Consider the following 20,717-nt stretch of genomic DNA (forward strand, 5'->3'; position numbering starts at 1 on the left):
TCCTGAAATTAAAAACAGCCACCCCTCTGCAGAGTCTACCGCAATGAATACCATTTCTGTTCATTCTGACATTTTCATAGTTGATTTATGGTTTTCATAGTTGACTGCCTGTACCGCTTTTACAAACCCATCACTGAGATTTACTGATATTATCACAGGAAAAGATTTACCATAGCTGGAATGTGACATGCTGCTCTATCTGATTCAAGTGAAACCCTGTCTACTTTCCCATTGACCTGCATTTGCACACAGACTCACCAGTCATCAACTGAATACTGGTACATCATGTACATTTTACATTTAGATCAAGTAATTGAGATATCTGTCCTTTAATCGTATGTTGTTCCTTCTGCTGGAATGTCAGTGATCATCCCTCATGCATAGCGTTGTTTTCATCACAAGATAGACTGTATTCACATTTATTCACTCTAGTCTTGTGGGCTGTCGGGACAGGAACCACGGTTCTGTTTTATTAGACACATTTTCTACAAATTCCTGTGTTACTAGTTAGGTCTCACTGTTAATGTTGAGGACAGGGAAATGGATTTCTTCCTCATGCAGAGAATTAGCAGCAGTTGGTAAACTTGCCTTATGATGCCACTTGGTACACTGAAGTGAAGAAATGGAGTTACAACATGCAGTTAAATTTGAGTGTTAACGATAAAACTTTTTGAGTTTTAAGATTGACTTGATCACTTGTGACAAAAAACTGTAAGGAATCATGTCCTTTGCTAATAGTATATCACTAGCGTGTGGGTTAATAACATATCCTTAAATAAGCTGCAATTTATAATTGTCAGGATTGATCGATTGATTGCACTTATTTTGAACATGTGAAAAAATCCAAAGAGGTAATTCAAAAATAATAAGATGTGTAAATGTGTGATGATGTGAAGTTGAGGCCTTTTGTATTGATGTGAATGGATACAGTGATGATCAAACATTTCCTAAATGGCCTTTTTTTCTGAACTGGTCGCTCTCGACAGCTACCTTGGCCACAGTATTCTGCTGTGCCAGGATCACTCACTACTGCTAATAAATCATTTAGATCCTCTAATACAGCCATAGTTATGGTTTGTTTACATTCTCAGCTGCTGAAGTTAAGTACCATTAATTTCCTATGTGAATTCTGCTACAAGGCTTTTTCCACTGCACTATTAGGGGATTTTTTGTTTAAAATGTTTTTTGAGTACGTATTCAACACTACAATGTTAACTATATTGACAGATCTCCAGTACTGATGAATTTCAAGGCATTCAAGCCCCTAAGAGGAGCTTTGGGCTAGTTATGAAAGACCTTGAAATGAACAGTGATGCCACTTCATGACTTATAAAAGCAGAAAAGATCAAGAGAGACAAGATAGACAACTTCTATATTGTTATTTTTCATGCTTGTAACCACCATGAGGGGGGGTGGGCATCAGAAAAGACTAGTCACAGCATGCTGAAGAAACAGCCTTTTTCATTTCACTTTTTCCATAGTCAATTTTCACAGTGAATGATGCATTTCACTATTTAGATAAAGCACAGAATATTTTTTGTCAGAGAACACATCTCAAAAATATATGTGGAAAGCATACAAGAAGTGTCACTTTGTCCACAGGGGGCGCCAAAAATCAACATAGATATAGAGTACCTCAAAGGGGCTTCATAACACTTCTGTTAATTAATTAGCAACAACTAAAGAATGATGGAACTAACTCAAATCAAGAAGCACATTTCTGTAATGATTCTACACCGTTGAGAATGATCTACATAGATGGTCATAGATATGATAATTTAGTGTGATGGATTAAACCTCAACAGATGGCTTCAAATGTTTCAAAATTTGTAAAAATATTTGAGTTAGTCAGTGACAAAATAACTTCTAATGTCAAATAAAATCCATTGACCATGCGTGAAAGAGTGGCCCTACAAGCATACGAAGATAACATTGGTGGTGGCCAGGACATCAGGCCCCACCCTCATAAATCTACAGGACTGCTGGGCAGCTGTTCTAAACCCAACATCCATTTGCACAGGACTGACGCCAGTATGTGTTGTAGCATCTAGTTTCTAGCAACAGAAGGAAAGCTTCAAGTTGTGTTCCTGCATCCTCGAGCAGCCTCTCTCAGCTGAAGCAATGCTGCTGAACAGTCATTACCAAACACAGTCTAGCCTGTACACAACCAGAGACACATCTGTACTGTGTGGATCTACTTACAAATATTTACATTATATACCAGCTAATAGATAACATGACTTAAGGGGGATCCAATTTGGTCTCTGCTGGGTCGGGTCAAGCATCGATTATGATTTAGGCAAAGTACACCACAGAATGAAGGTCAGTACAAAGTTATGGGGAATTATTGCATCATCAAGATGACCCTGCCTGGTGTGCAGATGAAAAACATTAATAACAAGCTGCTATACAATTAAAAAATAGAACCACAATGACCAGAACTAAAGATTAAAAAATACAATAAAAGGAATTACGTAAAGTAAATGTATGCTGAGGTCGTTAGAATGATAGAAAAATAACATACAGGAGGTAAAATGAAATGCTCCACATTCAATACAAATTATAAGAAACAGTGCTACAAAAATTGACCAAAATTCAAACCTCTCAGGAAACAGATACTAAATTAATCAGGGCAAAATCGGACAGACTGATCACATTTCTAATAATGTTTCTGATCTATTTTCTCAGTTTTCACAAAAAATGAGAACTGCAGATTTCACAGATTTTTTGTTAAAAGCAAAAACATGTCCACATAACTTTTGCAATATAATCATGGCTAACTTCAACAATATAATGCAGTAGACACCTGGCCTCTAAAAATGAGCTTTAAGTTTGAAGACTTTGGGATAAAGTTTATCTTTTTTTGGCTAAACAAACAAATAACTAGATCTATCTCTTGCAATAAGATCGGACTTTGAATGCATCACTTTGGAAACGTGTATCTCAAATATGTGGAATCATCTGCACATAGTTGATTTACAGAATATATAGATGATATTTTGAGGCTCTTTAGATACAATGTCATTCATATTATAACTGTCCAACTCCTCTATTATAGTAGGGAGCTTTTATACTAATCAGTAATACATCCTTTTTGCAACATGACACCGACTTCATTGATCTGATCATCTTCGTGTCAGCACATTGCTTTAACTGACTCAATAAACAGGGGTTTTCAAAACGAAATGGAGGAATGTCCATTTTATGATGTGAAATAAAACTCTATGAGATGGAACGACCATTTTCCTCAACAAAATCCCTGATTCAACTTCCTGGACCAGGGATGACTCATCAGTTTTAGTTCGTGTGCAGCTGACTCTTAGATTTTTTATAGTTTAAATAGCAAGCACTGAAAAATCAGTGAATTGAAGGAGCATTATGCTTTGTTGAGCATATTTGTAAGAGTCTCAAGAACGTGTTTCCTCTAATGAAAAACAACACAACAGGACTAACGATGAGAGTGTAAAGGCTGAATTAAATGTGATAGTTCAAAAAATGAGTCTGTCATACATCTGCAATTAAAGTTTCTGAGAGGTCCATCAGATTTTGAGTGCATGTGTATTCACAAAAGCCCTTTCAAACTGTTTCTGATGCTTTTTAGGCCCTTAGTCAAGTATAAGGTTTGGATTTTTAATGACAATGATCGACCTGGTGATCTTAGTCCTCCAGAAGAAACAAAATAAGAAACTTTATCAGAGCAGATCAACACAGTTCAGTTTCAATGCTCCTCCTCGCACAAGACAGAAAATACACCAGAATAATTACAGTACAACATTTACCCATCAACCCATTCCCTGATGCATTTTCCCTGTCCCATCCCTGTCTTCATAATGAATGGGTTGCCGTGGTTACTGTTGCTTAGCAACAGGCCAGTCAAATGCTCCTAATCCTGTGCTGTTGACAGTGAGCTGTGACTAGGGAAGAGAGGATGAGAAGGAGGGAGGAAGGGAGAGTGGGGGGGGGAGTTGTACAACAAACAGCAGCGTTGGAGAGAATACATCAGGTGTATACGTGCATGCATGCATTGTGCGCCAGTGCGCAATGTTTATGGGTGCGTCATTATGAATATGTACTAGTGCAGGTTTATATGCAACGGCTGAGGTTGAGCAACTGCAGTGAATCCTGCGTGTATGTGAGGTGAAAATAAAAAGCAGAGACGCGAGGTTAGTGCTTGTTTAAGCCCAACATAAAGGAAGACAATGACGGCAGTATCAGCCCTGTTTCTATTGTATCAGCAAATAATTACCTGTCACATTAAAGAAAACCTGGAAATATAGTTATTAGCGTTTTATGTTCACATTTCGAAGTTTGTCTTTTGCACTTTTCCTTTTGAGCTGCAGTGAACGAGTACAAAGTGATACATGTAAAAAGGCGGCTTTGAATCTTCAGAAACACAAAGGCACACTGTATGTCACAACTGTGTCTTAAATGTATTCAAGATTATTCACGCTCACTCAGCCACAGCGTCTTCACCACCAATGAGTTATCAAAGGAATTACTATCATGCAATTGAATGGATTCATACGACATAACAGCGCTTTGAAAAAGAGCTTTGTTGAAGGACACAATAAAAAAAATCATGTTGTGTGTTTTTGACAATATCTTCCTTACATGGCTGTCCATGTTAGTTTCAATGTACATCCCATTTCATGTATCTATGGCAATAAACCGTGAGGGCTAAAGCTTATTTATTGTATGCTTTCAGATTGAATTTGTCTTAAATGATATTAAAATGATCTACAATGACCTCCAGTCCGACGGTTTAGTGCCACACAAAGCTTTCCATGTTACGTCATACAATGTCATCGCTGGGCTGATTGGATGAAGAAACTGTCTTATTATTCTCAACCACACTGCAAGAGAACATACAGAAATTGAGCTTTATGATTTTATGTCAACGGACAGATGTACACATCTGTTGGAAATCTGGTTAGCTTGTTCAGCTGAGATTGTAGCACAACAATACAATTATGTACAGTTTTAATGTGTTTGTTTGTTTTTAAATGCGAACCCAGCACAGTTGCTGCCCACAGAAGCAGAGACGTGGGTAATTAAAGCGAGAGAGAAAACAGAAAGGGAGCTGGCTAAAAAATATTTCAGGTAGAGCAGACAAAACACGATGACAGGGAGAATCATCCAGCTAGGTAAGTGCAAAGCAGTCCTTCTTGTCAGGAATAAAAAAAAGAACCTTAATGAATCACAAAAAGGGTGGCTGCACACTTAAGTGATTTGTTTTTATGGGAAACAAAGCAATGACTCTGGGTTGAACTTCCTCATTAATACTTAAGCATAATTAAGGCCCTCGCCTCTGGACGACTCCAACAGAAGGAAGCAAGGGGTGAAGCTGTGTGTGTATCTGTGAATCAGTGGGTGTTTACTGCCCCTGGATGCTGCTCTCCCCTTCCCCCGTCACTCCCCATTAAGAAACTCTTACTGTATGAGTGCTGTACTAGCCAGGTGAAGACTCCCCTGGGCCCAGCTGGCTGTCTGCTGCCCTCCTCCCCATACAGCTGGACTCTTTATTTCGACACCCTGGAAAGAGGAGAAGAGAGGTCAAACGGCACAGCATGACTTTGTTTAGTGTACAATATTTAGTCCCTTGGGACATAAACTTCACAGAAAGAGGGGTTTATGTTTCAGACTTAACGGGTAACAACATGTGAGACAACAGGAGCACAGAGAAAGACTTATGGAAGAAGAAAGAGCAGCTTCAACCAGTTTTTATGTATTTGTTTGATGGGTAACTTAAGTAAAATAAACAATAAGCTTATTAATCAGTGAACAATAGATGTCGTTTTTGAGATTTCTTTCACAGTACCCAGCAGCTAGGTTGCAGTACTTGTGGTTCAACTGAATCTTAATAATTTTAGGAAACCTTTGTTCCTCACTGGTTTTGTTAAGGGATGTGTTTATTCAGTGACTGTCAATGAAAATCTATCTTCTATGGAAGCAGACCCCAGGTTACTTTTAACTTTATTTCAACAAGTGTAAATATGGAATGCAGTTTTTCTTGTCAGGAACTTAATAGACAGAATGAAATAATTGGATATGCCTGTGAAATATTTTCACAGGAGTTAAAAGGGGGGGAAAATGTAGTTTGATATAGTTAACAATGTCAATTAGCTACACTGCTCTTCTTAATAACTATCAATCAATCAATCAATCAATCAATCAATCAATCAATCAATCAATCAGACTTTATTAAAAAGCACTTTTCATACAATGACGTTGTAACACAAAGTGCTGTACATAAAAACAACTTAAAAAAGAGTAAATTAAGAAAAAGGAAAAGATCCCAGCCCCGACCCCGACCCCAAACCCACCCCACTATCCTAAGGTTAAGAACACAATATATGCAACAATAGTAATAAAAACAATAAAAGTAAAATAAATAATAAAAGAGAAGTTGCTGAACGAACACTAAACAGGTGATTTATGTTTTTTATGGTTAAATCAAGTGGAAATCTCCAGTGTTGAAATATGAAGGGAGTGCTAAGAACTGTAGTTCCGCAAGTGTCCACCAGAGTCTGGCTTCAAAAGTCATGAAGTCCCGATAACAGTTTTTTTTACCCATCTTTACAGCAGAAATAGAAATGTTTACAGCCTGGTAGAAAAAATATTGTGTGAGTAGCTAATTTCTATATTAGTTTAAATTTCACAGGGTGAATGTTTTCATTTTCTTGTACTGTACACCTTTTTGTTTGCTGCTGTAACTGGGACAAATAAAGGAGTATCTTATCTTATCTTATAACTAAAGATATTAAGGTCACAAATTTGGCAAGAGAAAACATAATTAGATGCATGGCTGGTTTTACTGAATGACTCCTCGAAAGTTAGGTTGAATCAGCATTTCTAACATGGTGACCGGCATCAATGGGCTTCAACCATAGTCTGTATAAAATATGGACTTAGTATCTGTGATGTCACCCATCTGTTTCTGAAGCGCTGTTTTAAAGCCAATCGTTGGCGACAGCCATATTGCTGCTGTTGAGCCATTGCGACGTAAAGAGGCGGGCTTTGAGCCTCCTAGCCAACAGCTACAGTGTTCCCGCCTGTCAATCAAGTCAGCTGTGCCTCTCATTGGAAGACTCGTAATCTCAATATCTTCAAAATTGCTGCGTTATAAAAAAATGTACCCCCCGTACAGTGTGTACCAGGCTGTAAACATGTTTATTTCTGCTGTAAAGATCGTTTTTTTGGATTGGTGACTTCCGGTACTTCCGCAGCCAGCCTCAAGTAGATCCTCGATGAACTGCGGTTTTTAGCACTTCAGCATTGGACTCATATTTTTAGACTGGAGGTTGCCGCTTGGCTTCAACCAATGAGCGACATCACTGAGACTACATTGATGTTTTATACAGTCTGTGGGTTACACATGTAGTGGCAATCAAAATTCAAGTTGGACCTAGGCCACCCTGGCCACCCTCTAGATTTATCCCTGCTACCTAGCCAAAAGTAACGTGAGAATTAAGGACCATGAATTCTCACCTGATGCAAAGACTGCATCTCTACTCACAGCTGTGTAGGTATTCAGTACCTTCTCAAGTCTCCACATTCCATAAATTACAAGTTAGGAAGATGTGACTGATTCGTCAGACTTAATATGTGCAGCACAGATAGGAGACAGCTGTTCCATAACATGGATGTGTGTGTTAGTGTTGTTAGTCTTATTTCTCTTTGCAGCAAAGTTAATATTAATTACTGGTAGTCCAGAGAATCCAAGAAGAACATCCGGCTTCATGGCATTGTGGTTTGTCATAATCATTTAATGCTTGTAAATGGCTAATGAAGGTGAATAAGGCTGCGTGTTAATGTGAATATTTAGAGTCATGTGATTACTTTGCATAAAAAAATAATTCAAGCATTAAAGGCTGTAGATTAATCGCATGATATGATAACCATAACTGCTGTTTGCCCTAGTTTACAATCATTTGTATTAAATTGTACAGAAGCAGTTCTTATGGAAACAAATAGTCCAACATCTCAATATAAACTTTTTATCCAACTATACATAATATGTGATACTGTATGAAACAAGTGTGAGACCACCTAACAGTAACATGCTAGTTCCACTTCTGTAGCCTTCTCATTACTTCACAAAATATTACACCTATAGCATCGAATAATCAAGGTTTAGTTTAAGGCTTCACTACGATTGTCTCATCCTTTCCCCTTCAATATCTTTCTTCATGCTGAGCAGATCTTGTGATTTGCTCAGAGCATTATGTTGTTTCTGTAACCTTTAAAATAGCAGTCTTCCTTCTATCAACCTCCCAGTCACAAGCTGCTGGCCAGTGTCCACATGCCAGCAGCAGCCATGAACAGATCAACTTTATTTTTCTGTCTTTTTTTCTTATACATTCAATGTCACAAGGGCACAATCTGTACTGCATTCCTGAACACACAAACACACACACAAAGAACAGCTGCACACAAACATTTTCTTTACCAACATTTTTTTTAACATTCTGCCAATTACATAGGAGTCCATTCAGAGTTAGTCCATCTGTATAAATTGTTTGTTTTGGGATGGCTGTCCTGCATGTGGTATAAAAAAATCTTTTGTAAAAAAAACTCTAACCAAGCTACACAACATCAACAAACACTAAAGTGTTACAGTGATACAAATCTGGTTAAACACGGTGCTTAGTGATCACCTTATTGACGTTAAGTTTAGTTTGTTTTTGTGTGATGTGATTTATGTAATCATAAATGGTCCATTTATTAAGCCCTTGTGAAATACACATCAATGTGCCTTGCCTTTCCTAATTTATTCACTGGACAGGGTGATAAATTATTGATTCCATTTTAAAGTAGTGGAATAAATCTTTAATTGGTTCCACAAAGTAGGTTGTGTTTTGGTGGTGTTAGTCAGGGTTATGAAACTTAGTAAAAGAGTGCACCGTGGAGGAACAAAGAAAGCAGGGCCAATTACATTTTGGACTGGGTTTCACACTGACTCAAGAGCATGCAATTTTATTGATGAAATTGTGACTGGGGGTGTCAAAATGGTAGCGCATTGCACCAACTAACAAGTAAAAACTTTCTTATATGTGAAGGCAGTTTTGTGTAATAACAAGCTGTCATGTCAGTGATGTCATTTCAGTCCTATCATTTAACACTTGTCTTACCTTACTGGTGTTTTCTACCTTTGTAACTAAATGTACAGTAAATGTAAATGTATACTTTGTGATATATTTCTAACCTACAAGTACAGAATTAATGCACCAATTTTACAATATAATTGCAGCTAGTCTCAACTGTAATTTGATATGATTTTATAGGTATAAGAATAAATCAAGATGTACTAATAAAGCAGTTGTGCTTGTAAATGTATATTTAAATTGGTGGCCTTGGCAAGGTCTGTGCTCTGTGAGTACCCTGCTATCTTCACTGAACTTTTTATTGCAGAAAAAATGGGACACCTAATGTGATCATATTGGCAATAATTGTTAAGCCAAGAACATTTGGAAGGTCTTGGTTGTATTTTTCATTTTTTCATGAAGCTCAAGGCTCAAAATCAAAAAAAGTACCACAACAATCAAACCAGTTATGGTGAATGGACACGTCTCAGTGGCTAAATTTTGGATATGCTGGTCAAAGCAGTCTGTCCTCAGTGTAACAGCGGAAACAGTCTTTGCTGTCTTACCATTATGAATTCATATTTTAATGTACTCACACTCCAAAGAGTTAGGTGTAATCATGATGAGTAAAATTAAGACTGACACACATCTGCTTTGGCTGGTCATTTCACGGTTCTGGACTTGTAGAAAGTGAGTGGTGGTAAAAGAAGTAATCAGCTGTTTCAGAGTAATATATGAGAGTTCAAACTCAGGTCCTCTTCTGTCTGAGGCTCAAGTCTCTGTTGCCATAACAGAGAAGGCGTACCTTGGCTAGTCAAGTGGAGATCTGTGACTTGTGCTGAATGACTTTAGACGTGATATTGCTTCTTTTATGTTGTCTTCGTTTTCATTCTTCAATCTTGAAGCAGCCTTACATGGTATCATTTTCTCTGCTGAGTTATTCCAATTCACATGATCCTTCTCCTTCTGTAAAATAAATCTGCTTGTTTGGGCTGATACCCGTTGTTGCTTTAAAAAAAACATCTATATTTTACCTTGTGGTCTGACAACCTGTTTTATATTCTGTCTTTTTTCCTGATTCCTCACAGAGCCGTATGGCCGAGAGCTTGCGCCTGTTCGACTCCATCTGCAACAACAACTGGTTCACCAACACGTCGCTCATCCTCTTCCTCAACAAGAAGGATCTGTTGGCGGAGAAGATCAAGCGCATTCCTCTGACAGTGTGCTTCCCTGACTACAAAGGTCAGAACACCTACGAGGAGGCAGCGGTCTATGTGCAGCGGCAGTTCGAGGACCTCAACCGCAACAAGGAGACCAAGGAAATCTATTCGCACTTCACCTGTGCCACCGACACCAGCAACATCCAGTTTGTGTTCGATGCTGTCACGGACGTGATCATCCAGAACAATCTGAAGTACATTGGGCTGTGCTAGGACCTGAGGCTGGGTGGGGCTTGGGCGGGGGGAGGGTGGGTAAGGCGGCAGTCGTCCCGCAATCAGGCTGGATAAACAAAAAGGCATGTCAGTCTGCCTGGTGGTTTATCTCTTTGAAAAGTGCAAGAGAGAACTGCAGAGGAAGGGAGGTAATGGAATGGACAGGGATGGACGATACTGTAGATTCAAGTGTTTCAATAGAAACAACTGAGCTGATGGGCTGTGGTCAACATGGGATTTTTACCCAATGTGTTTGCACTGAATATGAGTATGCAGAGACACCCAAACACACCCAAACACACACACCAAACTCACACATACACACACCAAACACACACACAGACACACACAGACATCTTTATGTTTGCTCACATACTAGATCTTTGGATCAACAGTCAAGCACTTGTTTGACAAGGCAACACTGGAATAGTAGACAGCTACCCCTACCTGCCTGCCAAAACTGAGGGCGTAGGTCTGTACTGGTGGTTTTCTGTTACGTTTGTCTACTTTATTTTATTTGCCAGAGTCAATTAATGCTGCTTTACAAGAAGAATTTTGACAGAATCAATGTTCTCTTTTTTGGATATTCACCCTAACAATGGTAACCAAGTGAGTGCACCTGTTAAAAAACACGAAGAGAGCTTGTAATTCTGAGGAAAAAAAAGTCTGTAGACATGATGTCACAGGGTTTCTGCCTAAAAAGAGGAAACTGCCACAGTGTAAAGCTGAAGTGAAATATGTTTTCTACACACTATTTCTGTTTTTGCCCCCTGGTGGACTCTAATGTTGTTTTTTTCCCCCTCTTTATTTTAAATTTTATGTGCTTTGAAAAAAAGAATATGTCTCTCAAACCTGTTTGACTGCAGGTCACTCACTGACTTATAATACCAGGAGAGTGTTGTGCTCCATAAAGTTAAAAAAAGTATTCTTTAAGATCATTCCAGTTTCCAGCAAGAGACGACAAAAACAGTGCCAAGATCAATTTGTAAATAAAACCAGATCCCATCCGTTATGTTACTTTTTGTTTCGTTTTTATGGACGAATACATTAGAAAAATGCATGATTTTGTTACTTTGGGATACTAATATATTTTCTTTGGGATTATGTTCCTCTTTTCTTAGGTTTTAATAATATATTCCCAAAAATATATATAAAAGTCAAACACTGTGTACGATTGTACAGTTGTCAGAGAGGAATCTATTGAAAAGAGTTATATCAATATAATAGCGATGATTATAATGTTATGATGATGATGGAAAAGATGACAATGATGATGATGATGATGATGATTACAATGATGATGAGGAAAATCTCACTACAGAGTAAGCATGAAGAGAGAAAATGGATCAAAGAAGAACAAGACTGTAGAATAAAAAGTATGAAAACAATGAAGCAAACGTTGAAAGCTCAATCTTCCTTACATTATCTACGTGGAAATTGTCAAACAGCCAGTCAGTATGATGTGTAAATATACTGTAAGGTACACTCTTTGTTCAAACAAATGAAAATAAAGGTTGAGTTTAGGCTGCTGTGAGTGAGATAAGGAGAGAGCGAGAGAGAGAGAGAGAGAAGGAGGAAAATCCCCACTCCACTCCTCCTCTTACCCTTTCTTTTCAGTTCAGAGGATGATGTGCAAACAACTCAGCTAAGGGCTTCAGGCTTACGTTATGGGATGTCCACCTCAACAAAAGACAAAACAATTTAAAAAAGAGATATAAAAAGGACAACAACTATGAATAAAACAACTTATGCAAATTTTCACGGTGTAGTAAATGTGTTTTTGGGTGGTGGTTGTGTCAAAAGTGCTTTAAATGTTTTTCATGCTGCATCAATTACAAGTAAATGAGAGGATTAGTACGCGCTGTCTAAAATCCCTGCTTCCATCCTCAGTGCCCAAAATCATGACATAAAAAGTGTTTGTCCTCGTCATACAATGAAGCCACTGGGGCAAGAATAATTGGTGCATAAAGTATGCAATTGAATGAATGAACTTGGCCTGCCTGATGTACGAATTCCACCTCACTGAACACCAGTTGGCCCAGTGTGTTTGGAAAAAAATGAACCCCAAATTACAATTTTATTACAATTTTTGCGTTTTTTTTAGATCACATTTTTGTAATTGGACTTAATTCAATTAATTTCTTATGATACGTTTGTTTTTGCAACTGGGAAATCGTTTTTTAGGAGCACCTGACATGAAAGACCAAATCCAAATTGCTGTGATGAAACTTGAACAGGATGATGTTTCCACAGCAGGCCTCGCTGCTATCTTTCTGTTATGCTCATGTGGTTTGAATATTTTCCATGTTGTAAGGCCTTCACTGAGTCAGACTGGGACCATACATAAAACATTACACTACTGTGTGGCTGGTTGTTATTAAAGTGATTTCTATTCATCTAATTTATTACATTTTTTGGATTAAATGACATCACTGGGTAATAAAAGTCTCCAGGTTGTGAGGGAGGTATTCTTTCGTGGACTGATTTAACCAACAGTGGAAATTTGTTTGGAGATTGAACATAAATAAAATCCACTGTTGAGAAGGGAGAGTTCTGCTGCAGCCATGCCTTGTGACTGTCATGTGGTAGGAGTTGGTGCCATCCATAAAAATGACTGAGCAACGGAAAGGGAGACAAGTTGCTCAAAGGAGGTATAGAGATGCTCTCTTGAAAAAATGTTCAAGAAATTGAAGTCTTAAATAGATGCAGCGAACTTTGGGGCCAGGGGGTTTGTTCGTGACTGTTTTGTCACACATTGAAAACCAGTCATCCGCCATCGCAAATTTAATTCCTGGAAATGTAGTGGGACATAATTACCATTGTAGTCGGTTTGAGAGTTGAGTTACTCTTAGTGAAAATGCATGACATGAACAAAAATAGTAAAAGATTAAGTGAAAAACATTTGATTATTTGGCAAATACTGCCTCTCCTGTAGCAGGGGTTAAATTCCTAGAGTGGGCCTGGGAAGTTAAAAGCTAAACCTAAAATGCAAAAAATCCTGTCACACATTCAAGCTAATGTGGGGAGTTTGTAGCTGTTGATAAAACACACTGATCATCATATTGATGCTGAAGCCATCAGCAACAAAATCTTCATTTGTCATTTTTAATGTCAGTAATCAGTGCTGCCATGTTGGTGTCAAAGGATAATGCTGAAGAAACAGTATTTTTTTACTTTTTCCAAAGGAAAGATTCACAGTGAGTGGTACATATGTTTTTGAAAAGACAGCAGGAGATTTTTCTTCAGAAAAAACTAAGACAAATAAATAAAAGACACAGATTTGTCCACAGTGGGCGCCAAAATCATTCTGAATCAAAAGTCTCTCACCGGAGCTTTAAGATAGCAATGTGGTGTTTTAAACTCAAATAACATGCCCTTGTATTTTCTGCAGATACACTACACTCTAAAACTGCTTGAACATGACGTGATGAAGCCTACACTGAAAACAAGCTCATTTTCAGCGGATAAATTGTATAATGTCATATATGGTATTAAAGACCAAACATTTAATACACAGTATTTTAATGTGTGCAGCTGGAATGTTTTAACTCCTGCAAACATTACCAGGTACAAAAAATGTGTATATATATATATATATATATATATATTCTGGGCAAAAACTGCAGTTATCGAAAATGAAAGATTTCACATATAGTATATATAAAACATCAGAAGTACAGCAAACACTTAAAACAGTGACAGACAGAGGTGCAGTGGGGTTTGTGAAGTATATACATAGCATATGGGGCTTTTTCCTTCACTTTATGGTTGTAAGTGAAAAATTAAATCTACACATATTTTCAACCAGAAGCTGCCTCAAGCACTCAAAGGTCAGCAAAAGATGATGTTTTGTTTTGTCCTTTCAGCATTTTCAGCATAAATACACATTTATGTCTCTTGCTGAGTGGCATAAAGCAGAAGAGAGAGACAGAGGTGTCACCCAGTCCTGTTATGTCTTCTATTAGTCCCGACCCTGGGACTGGTGACAGGGAGCTTCACAGCATTGTACAATGATCGATGCACATTTAATAAGTTAGAACATTATAAAATTCATTCAGAGAGCGCAATCTCTGCAGATACACACACCACCACACAACTCCTCTGGATTATGGATGACAATCCAGAGGATATATTTCACTTTGGGGAAACATATTAAAGAAGTCTTTCGTTGTTATTAACTGAATGCCAAAGGTTGGCATGTTTACAGTGACTATTTCTATAACAGCACAATGTGCAGGCTGGAAACCAAAATAACAGATTTAACCAATTTGAATGCCGTGGTAACAAATCAAGTATCAACATTGCTTTGTTTTTATTGGTATCATATCCAAGTTCAAAATTCTGTCACCATGCCAGCTCTCTTTCACTTTTCACAATATTAAAATTTGGGGCATAATACCTCTTTTGTCATCTGAACAATGAGCTGTGTCCTATACACCGGTCCAACCATTATACTAGTATGTTGAGGTGTTTTATTGAGTTACAGTATTTTACCCAGCAGGTGGCACTTGAAAAAGAAAGCAATCAATTCAATGTGCAAAGTATGCTGGATACATAGTGAGGCAGACAACTCCTGTAGCATTACTTTTCAATGCCTCTCTCCCTAGTTAGGTCATAAAGAGGCGGTCACTTGTTTGACTTCCAGCCACAACCCTTCGCTGCCTCTTTTCAGCTGTCCAACCTAATAAAGGCAAAAATGCCCCAAAATATAACTTGGTGCACTATTGAGTAAACAAATCTTGTGGAGCACTGGTTTGATTGAAAACCTCCTAAATCCATGACGAGTGGCAAGCGGAAGGGGATTGTGAAATCAGTTGCTGGCAGTTGGTCTGTCTGACTCTACAGTAGGCTGAGCTCAAATACTGTATAGGTAGCTGGCAGAGGGGCATTAACAGGTGGGAATTTAAAGAGCAACACATCTGCATAGAAACTGCACATTGCTGGATGAAATGGAAGTTTCCACACAAGAGAGCAGTTTGAACATTTTTCTGGAAAACCCCAGAAACAGACTGCAACTTAAATTCTGGATTTCCTGGTAATAAATTTAACATTTGGGTGTAGATGTTTTGTGAAGCTACATTATGACATGATGCTAACATAATGTTTAAACAGAGAGGGTCACATCTTTAAATGTTGTCTCAGGTTGTAGGGAAAGTCAATCTCACAATCAGTTTAAGTAGATCAAATAGCTGCCACACAGCTGAGATGTGATGAGATTAAGTAGTGAGAATTGAGGTCAAATAGGGATACGTTCAACCATACAATCAAATAGCCTGGATTCAAACAGGGTCCTTTGAGTGTTATATATCAGTAAATCCGGAACAAATATTCTACACTGAAAGTTCTCTCTCTCCTCTTCTTTCACACTCATTATTTAGAAATGCCTGCTTGTCCTTTCTAGGTTTTGGAAACGTCAAAAGAGCTTTGTACAGAAATGTAAGATTTAAGCTGGCACTGTGCCAAAATCCGATTTTTCATCAGCACTGAAACATCCAATATATAATAAGGGGAAAAGGTCTGAGGACAACCATGGGTACAAGTAGGGTTTTTTTTGGCCCTATGATGACAGCTCTGAAACAATAAATATCCGTAATCCTTGACATGTTCAACAGCCCTGCCTATTTCTAGGCCTCCTGATATTTTCACAGAAAGAAAAAAGAGAAAACAGGGAGGTCCTTGCCACAAGCCTCTCTTGAACCTTTCCATGTTGTTGACCAGCACTTAATTCCCTCTCTATTATACCTCTTTTAAACTGGTTTTCCTCACACCACCACCAACGCTCGGTCTATCATGATTTCTCTGCTTCCTCTCCTCGTCAGCTCCCCTCTCTTGACCTCGCCAGATGACTCTGTCTTGTTTTCCTCAGTGACCCAAGCATTTAAACCTGCCCTCCTATTCCCTTTGGACCTTCTCCCCTTTTCCTCTAAGCTTGTCGATCTGCTCTCACCTGCCCGCTGGCTGTAAACCACCTGGTGTATTAAACGAACAAGGCTTCGGGCAGCTGGGAGGATATTTCATAAGTCTGGCCATCTTGGAAGACTATAAGTATCTCAGATTGTCTCTCTCTGACTCTACCAGCTGCAAACATTTCTAGTCTCCCCATATGTTGCTCATATAAATCCTGCTCTCCCATTTCAGCTCCACTGCTGTCTTCTGTTTTCATTTCACACAGAGTGACAACAGCCAAGGATAAACTTTAAACTAACCGTCAGTTCACCATCACCTCCTTTGACCCTTAAAACATGAGCTTAATGTCTCCATCAACTCATTCTAAATGAAGTCCTCAAAAAATTCCCATGAGTAGACTTAACTTCTGCCCTCTCGGAAAAACACTCCCCGCTCCCCCTCCCGCACAGTCGCTGTGCTCTGCTCCACTTCCTGAATGATATTATCAACCCCTCCCTGACATCTGGCAGTGAACCATCCGTCTTTGAGTCAGATCAAGCCACTGCCCTCCTCTGAAACCTCCTATTGACCCATCTGACATCCATTAGAGACCGCTGTCAGGCTTTTCTTTGGCACGCCTTGATAATGGCTCAGTGTAGTCTTACTTCTCTGTGTGAGAGTCCAGATTAGTGACCTTTTTAAAAGGGAGCTGTTTGAACAAACCCAAACAAAAGTTGTTTTTGTGCAAATGAGGATTTGAATAAAAAGAAAAGCTATTCAGTCCTCTTGTGCTCGATGAATCTCTTTATTTTCTGTTGAGTTATTGAAGCCTTTACCTCAATTAAAACACTTCCAATGACAAGTAGCTGATGACAGGACTACTCTTACATGACATTTAAAGACCAGTCAATACAATAACAATTTGGGAGCTTTATAAAATTGTTAATTTTTACTTGAATGATATTTCAGAGGTTGACATTAAGCTAAATTATCAAGATCACTGGCCCCGTCAGTGTAACCACTGGCCCAGGAACGTAACAGTCAAGAGTTTAACACCTCATTCTGACTGACAGGGGGCAAAATACTCAGAGAATTACTGTCATTATGCACCGTCAGCTTGCCTGTCATTGTTTGCAGCTTTATGTAATGCTTGGATAAACTGTTAGCCCTGCATTCGAATTATGCTCATTTATGTACACAGCAGAAGAGTAACAAGTCATTCCTACAATACCCAAACAAAGCTAACTTATCTTGTCTATACTCAACTTAATTGTCTGAATATGCCGGTACTGACAGCAGATTTGGAGTCCATCTTTAGCCGCATCATATTCCAGCCAACTCCAGCAGTCTTGTGTGGCTGGAACTTTCTCTCCCTGCTCTCATAGTCCCTGAGGATTTTCTCTTCTTCACGTGTTGACTTCTACCCGGTTTTTGGATTACACTTAGCGGCAACATCCAGTCTCAAAGTATGGAGCCCATGTGGAATTGTTATAAACTGTTTATAACACTTCCACATGGGCTTCATATTTTGAGACCGGAGGTTGCCGCTTGGTTGAAACTAGCTAGTTTGTAACTTAAGTTTGGTTTCACCATGGAGATGTAAGGTTCATCTTAACTAGTGGACTGTAACATCCAAACTAACCAATCAGAGGAAAGCACCAATTTTGATGCAGGTGTTTTTTCTGCCGCTACTGTCGCAGAGCAACAACAAAAGGTATGTAAATCTTGATAAAGTGTCATAGTAAGGTGATAGCCTAAATCCTTAATCTACGATGTGTGTTTAATAACAGTGACATCAAGTGGTAGAATTATCAACTACAACATATGTTAATACTCAGGAGGGCAAGTCTTGGTCTTCATAGTTTTGCAAAGGATGTAATCAATTGCAGATAACGCGTTGCCAACCTAATATAGCTGGGAGAACCCTCTGTATCTCCTCATCCACCAAACCATCCCACCTTTCAAAACAATGCGCCAGGGCAACCGGTACTCTACGGAGGACTTTACACGGAGCGAAGTGTAAGAATTAAGTTGTAACTTAGGCTTACATTCGAACTATCTCAGCTGTGTGCAACGCCCGAAACTGTCAAGGTTGAGGAGAAATGAGGAGGACCCAAGATGCAGATACAAAACAAAACTTACTCTGAACAAGAATCACTGGAGCACAGAAACACGAGGAACACACAGGAGGGTAGACAATGATCTGACACAGAAGGGAGGAAACACAGAGACTATATACACACACTAGGTACTGAGTAACAGGACACAGGTGAGACCAACAAGGCACAGTTGATGACAATCAACAAGGAAGGAAAACACACACGAGCAGGAAGAAAAACTGAACCAGACACACAGGGAACAAGGACAAAAAAAAAAACAGGAAACACACAAGGAATACAACACTAGAACAGGGTACCACAAGACACAGGAGGACCTCAGGAACTAACAAAATAAACTAAAAAATCTAAGAAACACAACAACTAGGACAATACAACACAAAAACAAAAGCAACTCATGACAAAAAAAATGAGTAGAGTGTGAACTCTTTCCTAAATGAGAAATTACGCTCAAACTAGGTTACGTTTGTACACACTGCTCGCTGGTGCAACAGGCTGCAGGTGCTGATAATAATATGTTTTGAGAATACCCATAAACCAAAACTGGCTTCGTAATGGTGTGGGAGTAAAAGCCCATTCATGCTTCTACGCTATGCTATGCTATGCTAATAAATGAAGAATTTGATTAAGCATTTGTGAATCCAGAATATAACTAAAAGCAATCAAATTTCAACTTTAAGTAGCCACGATTATCTGCGTCATGGACTCTAAGTAATGGGAGTTGAGATATTAAATTCTGCACCAAACCTGATCTAAAGCCATCAACATTAAGACCAACTGGCTGACCAATACTGCCATCTTTAAAGCCATGCTGTCGGCACAGATATAACAGACTCAGAGATACAGCAAAGTGTCTTATCTGTTGAGGGTAAACAGCTAAAATGAATGGCCACATGGATTTAATATCAATTGCTACTGCTGATTTATACATCCATGAATGTTATAATCCAAAAAATATGTGTATCCCAGAAATATTAGATGTACTGAGATTGTTTCATTTTAATACATGGCCAACTTGAGGCCCTCTCTGCATGCTCTGTTGTCGTTCTGTAAGCCCCCCTCTTGTGCAAGCCGGATATGCCAGGAGACTGCTGCCCTGCAGTCAGAGCAGCGAGTGAACTCTCAACAGACTTCCTCTTCAGAAATAAAGTGAACTTTACCTCTGTCATTGAGCACCCATACATACAGTAGCGCTTCCTCTCTTCAGGGCCTCTTATCTTCCAAACAATACTCCAATAGTTGAGTCAACTCAAGATTGAACTTCTCTTTCAATATCAATATCATAAACACTAGAACAATATCTGGCAAAACAAGGTATCTGTATTTGTTGTTCTGCAATGAGGAGCATATCCAGCACACTCTGTTGTGTAGCTTGGATGTAATGAAATCATGGGCTAACCTTACACAACCTTTTGTGATGCCTAAAGCCTTATCAAATAAATATCATAGTGCCTTTGGGCAGCAGATAAGATGCAAACCAACATTCCTCTGCTGCAGTAAAGGGTATGCATGTGACTGATATTTATCCCACAGCAGAGGTTGGGTTTGACAGCACATGCATTGTAACAAGAGTGAACCATAAAACTGAGGATGTGGGTAAGGGCTTTTTTTTTTTTACAAGGTTATATAATTCAGACCCGAATCCATTCAACACAATGGAATACATGATCAAGGTTCAGCTTTCAGCGATCCTACATAACCAACACGTGAATATTCTAACTTTTCAACTCATTGCAATTCTTGGAAGTACAGAAAAGCATGTTAATGAATAGACATCTTCAATCCTCTGGAGCATGTTATCATGCTAGGGCTCACCACATTAAAAGGGCCACCATTTTCCTCTGTTTTTAAGCTCAGGATGGGAGGCTCACATACTTTTATTAAGATGTGCAACCTTGTTCAAGGTTATGAATCAATTTAGGAATCTAATGCCTTACCATTGCACTACTTTTTGACGGTTCAGCAACTAAAAATATATAAACAGGGAAAGGTTCCAGAGTTTCAGGACATAATTGAAGGTAAATCAGCCCAGCTACAGCTAATGTTAGCATTTGAATACATCCGAACTGACATTACCGTTAGATTGGAATGTTTTGCTTTCCTTTGATACTAAGGATGTTCAGAAACTATGTTGATGATGACACGTTTTCCCATCCTAAAAATCCCAGTAATTTTGTTTGCATTGTTATAGTAATGTC

The 20,717-nt window shown here is 38.7% G+C and overlaps 1 protein-coding gene and 1 long non-coding RNA gene across 3 annotated transcripts in view; one reads left to right on the forward strand and one right to left on the reverse strand.

Annotated features, from left to right (window-relative positions):
- The window catches only part of gnaz (guanine nucleotide binding protein (G protein), alpha z polypeptide), a 67,142-nt gene extending 55,102 nt beyond the window's left edge, over positions 1-12,040 (forward strand). For both annotated transcript variants that reach the window (XM_034709106.1, XM_034709107.1), the window contains one exon: positions 10,172-12,040. In XM_034709106.1, coding sequence (XP_034564997.1) covers positions 10,172-10,516 — 345 coding nt within the window. In that variant the 3' untranslated portion in view covers positions 10,517-12,040. The remainder of the gene's footprint in view (positions 1-10,171) is intronic.
- LOC117830820 overlaps positions 1-20,717 on the reverse strand; it is a 59,182-nt gene that overhangs the window by 27,439 nt on the left and 11,026 nt on the right. The window contains exon 4 of the long non-coding RNA XR_004634849.1: positions 5,435-5,532. This is a non-coding gene — a long non-coding RNA (uncharacterized LOC117830820). The remainder of the gene's footprint in view (positions 1-5,434; positions 5,533-20,717) is intronic.

The sequence above is a fragment of the Notolabrus celidotus genome, chromosome 19, assembly GCF_009762535.1.
Source record: "Notolabrus celidotus isolate fNotCel1 chromosome 19, fNotCel1.pri, whole genome shotgun sequence".
In the NCBI taxonomy this organism is placed as follows: Eukaryota; Metazoa; Chordata; class Actinopteri; order Labriformes; family Labridae; genus Notolabrus; species Notolabrus celidotus.